Here is a 12,312-nt window from a genome sequence, read left to right as displayed (position 1 = left end):
TCTAAATTGAGTCGCTTTTGTATTGTAGAAAAGTACATTCTCGTCGGTCGCCTGTTGAAGCCAGGTGAGCAGCCCACGAACTACTCCGACGAAGATGAGGACACTCCAACCGAATCGACTCCCACCGGGGAAAGCAAACCTGCCACCAGCAAGGACGATACGACAGCAGCAGCAGCAGCGGCTCCTTCTTCGCCTAAGAAGAAGGCAGACAGCAGCAGTGGCGACAGCAAACCAGAATCGACGCCCAGTGCGGCCGCAGATGCCAGCGCGAAAGCTGAGGCTACCTCGAAGGCGGAGGATCTGAAATCCAGCGGCGATTCGAAGGGCAAGGACGAGTGACGCCCCAATCTGAGCAGCAACAAATGTAGCAACAGCAGCAGCAGCAGCAACAATAGTGGTAACAACAGTTGTAGGTTTACTAGTGGGGTGGTCAGTCGGAGTGGAGATGAAGAGGAGGAGGAGGAAGACGACGATGAGGCACGCAGCAGACCATTCGATCAGCATAGTATTTGCGACATGTTTGGATTTTAACATACCTCTCGTTCAAAACACGGAAGAATGGAAATGGTACGCAAGCTAATGTTCAAGGGGATTGTTTTGTGAAGTATGAATGTTCCCAACAAATTTTTGTAAGTTGCAATTTTATGTTTTTTTTTGTAAATGCTGATATTTGTGCTTGCAAATTTGCAGCCGAATGACTAGATTGTGAAGAACTTCATTTAAATTTCGAGACTCGGAAAACACTGGCTGGCTTCGGTAAAATTTTACCGACATTTTAGAACTTTGATTTTCAACGCAACTATTTTTCTCGGAAATAACTTTAGAAGATTTTCATTCTTACCTAAATATCCGTACCTTTGTTGTTGTAAAGTGTTAAATTTGTTTTGTGTCAATAAATCAAAGTATCTGAGTTTTACCAATAGGGCGAGAGTTTTTGAAAGCTGGTTTTTTTTTAATTGGATATATTGCGCAAGTGTGAGGATTGGTAAGAAAACTACTCTTCACAATTGTCGTTCGTTTTCGTTGCCGACCTTGATAGACATCACTTTGGGCCGATATTTTCTACAGCTCGATTTATTTTTAAATCTTGCCAAACTTCGAATTATCTAGGCTGAAGTAACGTTTATTCAACTACCAACGAAACTTTCGGGTACATTCAAATTGTACAGAACCCCGTTTGAACATTGCCTGTATGTTAATAATTTGTTCTTTTACAAAGGTGTGGAGCAAGGCAATTTTAAGCGTAATAGAATCATAATAATGCATAAAACGTGGTATCTGTTGTGAACTGTTTTATATTCGATGTGCGTATTTGTACTAGGACATTGTTGGTTTGAACAGTTTGCAAAGACAAATGGGTGTTTACTAGAATATTTACAAACGAATAACCGGTGTTCAAAGACTTTCAAATCCAATTGAAACAACATTTGAACGCTTTCACACACTGCAAACAAAAACTAAGGTTGCTGTGCTAGGTACTGGTCAAAATCGACGTTTTGATTTTGCACAAGGTTTCAATCAATTTTTCCCGCAAACAAACTGCTTGTCCGTCCAAGTTAAGTTCAACTTCCGACTACTATTTATTGTAGAGTGTTTTAGATTCGTCATTCCAGCCCACATTTCCAGTAAATAAAGAGAACGATTTTCAAAGTACTTATCACTCTCACATTTTTTTGTAAAGCTTGCTTCGCATTGGTATGTCGCCTATCATCGTCTCCTGACGCACATTTTTCTTTTCAGAAATTGAAAATGAGAGAAAAAGTATGAAAAAAATAACAAACACTCCTACCTTAACTGAAGGAATAAACACAAACACAAACACACACACACACATGAATATGATAAACGAAACAATTATGGTGTCTTGGTATTAATATTACTAAAGCAGCAGAAAAATAACGGGAATGTGAACTTAGCAAAACCAACTAAAAAAAAAGAAACAACTTTACAAGTAAAATACACATCTTTATGTGATTAGCCGTAATCGTTTCGTAATGAAAAAAAAATGATCAAGAAACTGAGAAAGATGACTTCTATTTACAATTACATACCTTACACGAAAACACATTGATATCTAAGAAGGAGTAAAACAAAACAAAAACTTAACGAACCTTACCTACCTAGAATGGAATTCGAACACATTCTTCACCGTGTTTACGACTATTCCGAACACTTGAGTACACACAAATACACATTTGCTGCGAGCGCCAATAATAAAGCTCAATTGGTGGGACCTATATTTATTTAGACATTTCAACCAAAAAACCAAAACAAAAATGCTGAATTTTGCAAACCACATCTACACAAAACCTCCCCCAAAAAAAAAATGGTAAATTTATGGAAAAATCCTAAAATTCAAGGTAATTCAGTTGAAGTGGGGAGGATTTTTTTTTCGTTTTTTGCTGCAGTTGTGGTCTACACTCTAGAGAATAGCTCCTAAGTTTTAAGGAAGTGTAATTTACCGTCTATTTTTTTTTAAAGGAGTATAAAGTTAATGGTCATTTTGTTTTGTTTTGTAAGGCAGCGCTCGTGATTGAGTCTTTTTTTATATACTATATTTCAGGAAAGTTGCAAACCAAGTAAGCTTAACTTAAATTTGCAACACATTGCCTACACTGAAACAACAACACATTAGAGAGAGAGAGAGAAAGAGAGAGTAGGTAACTAAAGAAAGGAACGGTTCGGTAGGGATGTGTTGGAATTTAACGAGCGAAAGATGCATGGAATAAATTCGTAAGTAAAATTGAGTAAGTTTAGAGGAAAACAAAATGAAAGATTGAGTTGCTTTGGTGGCTCTAGAACTGTTCCGAAATTCCTTTGTGGTCCACTGCCGGTATAATTGTCCCGGGTTCTAGATGATGATGATGGTCCCACCTCTTACCCCTACAAAGGTTTGAGCTGGACGATTTATCTTTAAATATGACAATTTAACCAGGTTTGTAAACAAAATCGAACTGGTTACAGTTACAGATATAAATTCCCTCTCGAGTTAACAATTACTTCACAGCGATATAAATGTGGAAAAGCTCAGGCGTCCACCTCTTGGTTCGCCTTTTTGTCCACCTAAAATATTCATAAGTATTAGAAGCAATCAAGAGTTAATGAACAATCAACAAAGCATCCTATTACACTAGCAACCCCGCAATCTGAGGCTATCATGATTTTCAGCAATGTCAGGAATGCTCACTTACTACTAACTCAAGATTCCAAATAAGCTTCAAAATTGCATTTTTTTAATCAAATGTTAAATTCAGTCCTCTATATCCGTACGAGACTCAAACTTTTGTTGACTACTTTTTTTTTTAATCTACTACTATTAAATCAAATATTAAAAATCCATCATGGCGAACAGAAATAAATTTTGCAGTGCTACAATAATTATTAAAAAGTCATGACAGTTATCCATACAAAATAATCCGTTAGAGATAACTTCGTTAAAATACATAATTTATCAATTCATAAAAAAAAATCAAAAGACAGTTTTAACGTGTGAAATGCAGTGTCTTTTAAATTATGTAAGTGTTGCTGTACGTTTGATATGTCTAGGCATCGAATTGAAAACATTTATTCCTTTAAAATATAATAGACTTTCATATACACAATGGGACAATTATGCTTCCTTCGGCAAACATTTCAATACAAAGCTGATATACGACTAATATGAAGTTTGGAAACTCTACATTAACCTTATATAAAAAGGTGAATTAGTGGGCTTGGTGGTTATTTGGGGCATTTACCTCACTACTCATAAAGAACCCAATTGGCAATCGACGCTCGTCGGTGATTGGCACTTGATTACGTAACAGAGACCGTCATTAAAAAAATGTCTCAATGTGCGAACACTGCGAACTGCCCAACATCTTAAGGACTGAACACTGGACACTGAAGACATTTTTTAAAGTATAAGACTTATTAAAACTTCAAAAATCTTGAAATCACAAATCTTTTCTACTTTCTCGATATCTCGAATGTTTCTTGTCTGTCTCAGAATATTGAACACTGCCAAAAAAAAAAAAAAAAAAATAAGATCAAAATCTAGAAAATTTGCAATTTGTTATTTTGGAAATTTTCCCATATATCTATGTCAAGTCCTTAATATTTTCGTTAGAAGTCTGCACAGGTTTCTTTGAAGTTTATTCAAGAATATCAATTTGAATCATCCCACAGTTTTCTCATCGCTGTTATCAAAATCGTCCCTTGGAATTCGCTCTACGATTTTTCTTTGAATTCTCAGTCAATCCAATTTCTTTGAAATATTGTTTAACATTTCAGAATAACCACCTCGTAGCTCTTTGAATAAGAGAAAGTTTGAACATACTGAGAGGCACATATCATCGGTAAGAGACGTGTGTGTGAGAAAATTTGCGAAAAAATCTAAGGGCACCGGTGGGATTCGAACCCACAATTCCCATTCAGTACACGGGTGCATTGCCAATTATACAACGGTGGACCTATGGTCTACGTATGTATTTGGCTAATGACATAAACAATTAAATTGACTGCAAAGTCGCTAAACCGTAAATCAAAATCTTTGAATAAGTTTTCTCTTGAAAACATAGGACCTCAGTAACAACATCTCCTCTTGGGCTTCTCGTGGAAAACAAGCTTGCTCGTTAAGTTGCAAACAATATTGCATGCAAGGTATAAAGAATATGGTAAAAAACCAGTATTGGCCATGTTCCTATATTGGCCACCTTTTGACGATATTTCACGTTGTTAACAATTTTGAGATGTTCAGTTGCGTTCAGTTTGTTGATACAAATCAGATAGCGAATTCGGGTATCGGGTATCAAGATTGGGCCTGCTTGTTTTCTGACAAACGTCAGTTCGATCGTTTGTTTTTAAAACCCAGCTCAGGTTGAGGTTCGCACTGACAAAAAGTTCGGTTTCGCAGCGGGAAGTATAGCTACTCAAAAGTGAGTGGGCGCACTTTTACTTACTTTTGAGTAAACGACGTTCTCGCGCAGTCGAAACCACTCTGTGATATTTTCAGCAGGGAAGTTTTTTTTTTATTTGTTTTGATAAAAAAAATGGAAATTACCTGCATTTTACTGGAGCTGAAGACGACTGAAAACTGTCTCCGCATGCAATGGAGTTATAATTGGAACCTAAATCCAAAATTTCATGGTGCACAGGAACTTTGTGAAACCAGTGTGGTTACAGTTGCAAGCATCACCATTTTAGCGCCGCTCGCCATAGAGCGAACTGTCATTTATTGCGAACTGTCATGGCGAGTATTAATGCCATCGAATGCAATTTATTGACAATTTAAAACTTGGTTTACTAATCAAGATGAATGTCTATGGGATCAATAAACAGTTTTCTGAGCACAAACGAAACTCTATCAGATGATGTATAAAAACCGGCATGTTTTTCAAAATTCAATAGCCAAATTCCTACTTATCTTAGTACATTTCGGCCGGTGTGGCAAATCAAAGTTGGCACTCGTGGAGAATAGAAGAACTATGAGAGTGATGATGGTTTCAAAATTTTACTCGGTGAGGTATACGATTGCAATCTTAAAATGCTTTTACTTTGCAAATGAAGCATTTAATTTAAATCTGGACTGTACCAGTCGAGTATTAGTACAAGACACTGAAGAAGTCTGCTCATTGTAGACGAAATACGCGTATCTGTCAGGGATAAGCAAATAAGGTAATTGAATTAAATAGAATTACTAATCCCTCTCTTTTTCTCTTTATAAACTTTTATTGGCAATACAATAATTTCGCCGTTTCTTAAGTTAATGAAAAGTGCAATCGAAAAAATGTGCGACGAAAATCGTGGGCAGGCTTTTGTCTTCCCATACGCTCACGCATACATAAGAGTGAAGAAGAGAAGTGTCCCGAAGAATGCGATGATTTTCCCCTCTTTTTATGCCTCGCCGGCGTTTCACAAAAGTGAGAAATGTGGAAAGCTGCAAATGTGTTGGATTGTGCATGCTAAGTTGTGGTGGTAAAATTCTAAAACGTAGAATCACTATCACAAGAAAACGGAAGAACTGTGGTAAAAAATGTGCGGGTGATAGGCGTTTGTTTATGCACACATATAGAAATGGATGCATGTTTTTATATTGGTGGATTCAGTTGTTGCTATGGTTGCTATGCAATGCTGACTCGTTGGAGGAGTTCACCATGCAATGACAAAGTGGTTAGCAGAATGTGTGTTTAGTGCGACGGTGTTGATGCAACAACGGTGTGCGGAAGGCTGTCTGTAATGTTGCACTGTCAGTTGCGCGCGGCCGCGTGCGTGTGTGTGTGTGTGTGTGTAAGGTCTTTCATGTACAGGTAAAATCCGTAGTTGGTAAGGTAAGATTTGTCATTGAGGAACTACAAAAGGCATGAATAGTAGGTTGAGTACAATTAGAGGTTATTAAGATTGATCAACTCTAACAGTGAGGACAGCCCACAGCTAATGACAGGCGTCCTGCTACAATGAGTGATAGTTCCATTTCATCATCAGCAAAGGAATTCTCAGCATATTTTCTTCAATCATTGACTTGTTTTCAAGCTCTTCGTTGATGATACGTAAACCAGTGGTTGTTAAATAATTTACTTTTTTTCAGTCTACGTCCGGCCTCTTAAAAATATTACATTTGAATATTATTTTAATAATAGTACGCAAAATTGTTCATTTTTGGTTTCAGGAATTCCTGTTATTGAGACAAAATTAATTCGGGAATCAGGATCTTGACTCCATATTATTATATTAAACTTCCTACGGTTACAATCAATCCTCCTTTACTATATATCTCCCTAACGCGATGATCATCATCATCATCATCCCAACCGATGATCCAATATAGAGTTATAGTTGAATGAATTTAATATACATTATTATATATTTCATTTATTAAATTGAATTCCTATATCTTTTTAGATTGTTATCATTGTTTATCATGTTATATCATTAAATTCTACTTATGCATTTCAAACTATTCAGTATTTTAACTTAAATGAGGTAAACTTACACTCCTTCCACTTTTTGTGACGTTTGCGTTTTTAAAGTCATTGCTTGTCGTTGCTTGATATCTATGCCTTTACCGGTTGATCTAACGGAGGCACATATTGAATTTAATTATTTTCATTTCATTATTCACTTCAACAGCATACTCCTTCATGGACCAAACAATGTTGGATTTCAAATAAAACAAGGATAATCTATCCATTCAAAAGAAATTCAAAACATATCTGAAATACTGGATTCATCGATATCAATTATTCATGTTTATTTCAGCTTTTCGTTGATAGATCATAAAAAGACCAACAATAAAATAATTAACCTTCTGCAGACTACTAAAAGTTCTACCTAATGACCAATATTAGCTGGAACAATTATATATTTATATTGTTTTGCATTACTTATCGAAATTAAAATTTAGCGGATGAAGCAGTGAAAGCAACAACAATGCATAACATTATATGCTTAAATTTTATACAGGTTATTTCTCATTTAGACGAGATTCCCATTTTATTGTTAGTCTTGTTAGTTATACTTCACACTTTACATTTACATCCTTACATTATTGTAAGGAGAGAATATCAAGTATAATTCAAGATCAAAATATATATTTGGTTAATATAACCTTGAAATTTTAGTGCTACATCCACTTGATATTGTGAGCAGAAGAAACATAGAGATGCATCTTATTATATGTAAAATATGTATTTTTTTTTCATTGCAGAATATCAACTATTTTATCTACATAAATTTATATTCATTATTCTAGTTATTCATCACAATTTTTAGCATTATTGTTAGTATCATTCGAGCAAAATATATTCAATTGCTTAATATATCCTATACATTTCAGTGTTACATGCACCTGCCATTGTGAGCTCAGGAGGTATAGAGCTGCATCTTATTATATGTAAAATACTTCTTCATTGCAGTAGCAACTATATTATCCATATAAATGTATTTCACTATGTCTTATTTTAATGTTCTGATATATTTCATTTCTCCATTTCATATAATTTCATTATATAAATAAATACTGGGTTGGGAGGGAGCACCAGGGTATCATTCAAATTGAAACTGGACGATGGTATGATTGACAGCCGGAGTCTAGGAGGGAATAAACACTATCATTTTCTTTATCCTACCGATTCGATTGTGGTGGTGTGAATTCTACTCCAACAGATTCAGGGCGATTGACGCGCCCTTCTTAACAAACCATCCTGTAGGAAGCTTAATAAGTATTGCGAATTGCGTTATTCGATTTGTTGGATCGTATCGTTGGAAGGAGATTCTTAAATTCCCGTGGATTTCGCGTAAGTGCCTCTGCTTACGGGTCCACCCCACCGTTTTTGGCCCTTCATACAGCGATATTGTGAATTCAGATCGGTAGCTCAAATTGATCTTGCTATTAAGTGGAGCTGCATACAAGACAAGATCTTCGAAGGGATGGTGGCTACCTTACATACATACATACATACATACAATACAATAATTTCGCCGTTTCTTAGAGCGTTTGCTGCGACATTAAGTCCCAAATTTGGCTGACTGAGTGGCTTTTACTCAGTTTGACATTTCTCGTTTACTCAGATTTTGACAACCTAATGCATCAGACGAAATTGAGTACGATCGACGCACCCGGTGAGTAAGCTGAAGTAAGCGTGTAGTTCGCACAAATGATTAATTTTCAAATCAATCGTTTAATGCGTGAACGATAATCTACACTGAAAAAAGTTGTCACGTAGTTTCTATTAGTAAAATTTTAAATTCTCCCGCAAAACCAAATCACAACCAAAATCATTCAAATTTAGTTGGATACATCAGTACAGATTGAAATAGCAGTTGGCAGCAGATATTGTTTATCCTCAATACATACTCAGGACTGGTAGCCATCACTGCTGTCAAAAATAGTGATTTTAGTGACCATGTTGAAGAAATAAGTGACTAAATAGTGACTGATAGTTGTAAAAATAGTGACTAAAAAGTGACCCTGAATTGAATTAAAAATAAATTTTATTGAAAACTCTTCGGAATTTCTGAGGAGCACAACTCCTGTGAACTTCAAAGGAAAATTCCAAGGGCATTCTGAGAATAATTTCATAAAGTGTGTGGGAGAAAACAAATTAGGAGCATAAGTCCTTGGATTTTTTTTGTTGAAAATACTAAAAGAAGGATTACAATTAAATCCGAGAATAACTCCAGGACATCTTCAAAGGAATTTGTAAAATAAATTCAGTAGAGTTTTCCAAACAAATTATGAGAAGAAATCTAAGGAAATTTTGAGTAGAAATGCCAATGAATTCTTAAGAGACTTTCAATGTGAGTAGAATTCCAAGGGAAGTAGTGAGATTCAAAAGGAAATCTGAAATGAATTCAATTAATATTCTGATAATCTTTCCAAAGGGTGTCTTATTGTGGAAAATTTCAATAAAAACTAAAAGAAAATTGAATTCGGAGGATAGCTTCATCGAAATTCCCGTTGAATATGAAATGGACTATTCTGAGAACTTCCCAAATTTTTTCTATGAATTTCTGAATACCACTGTCCTTCTGTGAGGTTTTCGAAGTTTTTCTAAATTTCCAGAACTTTTGTGCTCCCGCATTTTTCATGGAATTAGAATGAAATAATTAGTATAGTTTTATGATTTTCACTTAAGTTCTCATGATTTTTCTGAAGTTCATGAAACTTCCATTAAATAATCGACACTAATTTAAAACTTCTTCAATAGTCTAGACTTTCCGGGTGTTATTAAAACTGCCTAAACGAATTTCTTTAAAGTTCTCTATGTTGCCCTGAATTTATTAGTATTCTTTAGTATTTTTTTGCCTTGAAGTTTAGACAATTTTCCATTACCATTAAAAACGCTCACTTATTTTCCCTGAACTGAAGTTCTCTAAATTTGTTTGTCCGGCAAATTATGTATTTAAAATTCCATGACGTATTTAGATCAATCATAGAATTCTTGGAATACGGAATTCCTTGTAAGTCGTTGCAAATTTGTTTAAGTTAATGGGATTATTCTGAATCTATTTGATCGTCCTCGAAGTACTCAGAACTTCGCTGAATATCATGAAACTATCTAAATTCTAAGTTCCCTGGAATTTCTTGAAGATATTTATCGCTGCTTGCTAAAAGTTCTTGCATTTTTTTTAAATGAATGAAACTTCGTTGATATTCTCTAATTAACTTAGCTAAACTTTCGTATTTTTAAAAGTTCTTGATATTTTTTCATGATATAATACTCTCACGTTTTCCGGATGTTCATATAATTTTTATCACGTTCTAGAAGTTCTATCGGAGCTTTGTTGAAGTTTCCGGAACTTCTTTAAGGTTTCTACAATTTTCTTTAAATTATTTGAATTGCCCTTGATTCTCTGATTTGAACTGCCCTTGATGTTCTCGAAGCTTCCCTAAAGCTCTCAATTCTATTGAAGATAAATTTCCCTGAAATTCTTTGGACTTCTGTGAAGTTCCTGAAATATGTATGAAGTTTTCATAAACTATCTGATGGTCTCTGTACTTCCCTGAAATTCTCGGAACATCTTAAGGGTTCTAAATTTTCCTAAATTTACGATTATAGATATTTAAACTGCTCTAAAAAGTCTGAACTAAAGTCATGTGCTCTTAAGATCTGAAATTCCCCAAAGATCTCTAGATTTAGCTTTTCTGAGGGGCTTCGATTTTTCTAAATTTGCACGATACCCCTCAAGGTTTCTATATTTCTCAAGTTTACTTAACAAAAAAAAAAACAATAGTTGCAATTTCCAAACCTACGACTGGATGCCTTCCTTCGAATAACAACTGAAGTGCGGTAAAAAATCGGTAGAATTGTTTCAAACACATCGTTGGTACTTGAGCGGTCGGCGATCATCTCTTTTTGCCAGTGGTGGCGGGGGGGACACACCCCTCACCATCCCTCTCCAAAGGGGGAGTTTGGTAAAGAGAGATGATAAAACCGATTTGTACCTTCCTTAAAAGTTGTCCTAGTTCGCTATCTACTTTCTATATGCAATTTTCACACTGCCGTAATCTAAACGGAACTATCAATTCTATACTTTCATCTCCTCCTCATCTATCGTATAAAAACTACCACTTCAGTCTGTTATTTGAAATTAGCATCTTCAACTATAAAAAAAAAAGTTTATGGAAATTTAAGAATGTTCCTACAATTAACCACTTCATTCGAGCAGATAAAATGACGTTTACTACCACTCGAACTTTGAAATGAAACATTATTTTGAGATTTTTTCTTCTAGAACCTCGAGAAAAGTAGCCAACATTTGTGCGTTTCATAAAAAAATAGAAATTGGTTGGTCCAGTTTTGTGAAATCGCTGGTAGAAAGTCACGCCAAAACTGCTTGACAAAGTGGTCAATTGTTGTGAAGTTAATGGGACTGCAATGAAGATCTCCAATATTTCATAAAGTTAATTACAAACTTGAAATGAATCATTTAATGTTTTCCTTAATTCAGGCACTTTGAAAATTTTTAATATCATGAACTTGTACATGGAATACGAAACTACAAGACATTGAATGTTTTTAGATTTTGGACTTACTCAAATTAAGTACGTTTTTATAAACTGTGAACAGTGAAAAATTAAGTTCAACATTCATTGGATTTGATTACCAACTTGTTTCTTTAAAACTGATTGGCATGTCTTAAAAACGCTTGGGTTAGTTACTGTTGATCTTCCAGAAAAGCATATTTTGATCGCATTTAAAAAAAAAAGCTTTCTTATTATAAGCCTTGAATTTATCCGTTAAAGTTCTGGGAAAACCTGGAAAACTCAGGAAATTTTATTTAGAAAAATGAATAGGCAGCCTGTAGATAAAGAAAGAAGATTAAACGTCACAAAGCAAATAATAATCAATATTGAAATAAATTGACGCTAATATAGTTGAAAATAGTGACTGATTACAAGAAAAAGTGACTTTAGTTACTTGACCTTAAAAAAAGAGACTTCTTAGTGACTGGCTTGAAAAAAGTGGCCAAGTCACTCAAAAGCTAGTCACTACCAGCCCTGATACTTGAACCAACATAATTCATACTGATATATTTTCAAAATGTTGGGAATTCAAAACATTTTGTAAAAAACGCCATGTATTAGGATCGAAAACCAATTTTCCGGTGAATCTGGATATCTGGAGGGGTGTTTTATGACAACCGGCTGATCCAATAAATATGATTCTGAGATAGCTTCACTTTAATCAGAATTCTATGCATTTTATAAACACTTAGAGAGCGCTAGAATCACTTCTCGAAATGGTATTTTATTCGGTGAATCCAGACATCCAGAACCATTTTTTGGCCATCCAGCAGAATAATCTTTATGTTGATGGTATATTCCTTTCA

At 35.0% G+C, this 12,312-nt stretch overlaps 3 protein-coding genes across 4 annotated transcripts in view; 1 reads left to right on the top strand and 2 right to left on the bottom strand.

Moving 5' to 3' along the window:
- The window catches only part of LOC135697190 (membrane-associated progesterone receptor component 1-like), a 37,131-nt gene extending 35,232 nt beyond the window's left edge, over positions 1 to 1,899 (top strand). For both annotated transcript variants that reach the window (XM_065216822.1, XM_065216821.1), the window contains one exon: positions 29 to 1,899. In XM_065216822.1, the coding sequence (XP_065072894.1) occupies positions 29 to 339 (311 nt within the window). In that variant the 3' untranslated portion in view covers positions 340 to 1,899. The remainder of the gene's footprint in view (positions 1 to 28) is intronic.
- The window catches only part of Usp1 (ubiquitin specific protease 1), a 473,693-nt gene that overhangs the window by 125,068 nt on the left and 336,313 nt on the right, over positions 1 to 12,312 (bottom strand). The window lies entirely within an intron of this gene.
- LOC135697177 (uncharacterized) overlaps positions 1 to 12,312 on the bottom strand; it is a 511,087-nt gene that overhangs the window by 256,807 nt on the left and 241,968 nt on the right. The gene's annotated exons all lie outside the window — the stretch shown is intronic.

This window comes from Ochlerotatus camptorhynchus, unplaced genomic scaffold (genome assembly GCF_037179485.1).
Source record: "Ochlerotatus camptorhynchus isolate MF236.1 unplaced genomic scaffold, CSIRO-AGI_Acam_v1.1 ptg000067l, whole genome shotgun sequence".
Taxonomy (NCBI): domain Eukaryota; kingdom Metazoa; phylum Arthropoda; class Insecta; order Diptera; family Culicidae; genus Ochlerotatus; species Ochlerotatus camptorhynchus.
Note: the sequence above shows the minus strand (reverse complement) of the source record. Positions and strands in the feature narration are given on the sequence as shown.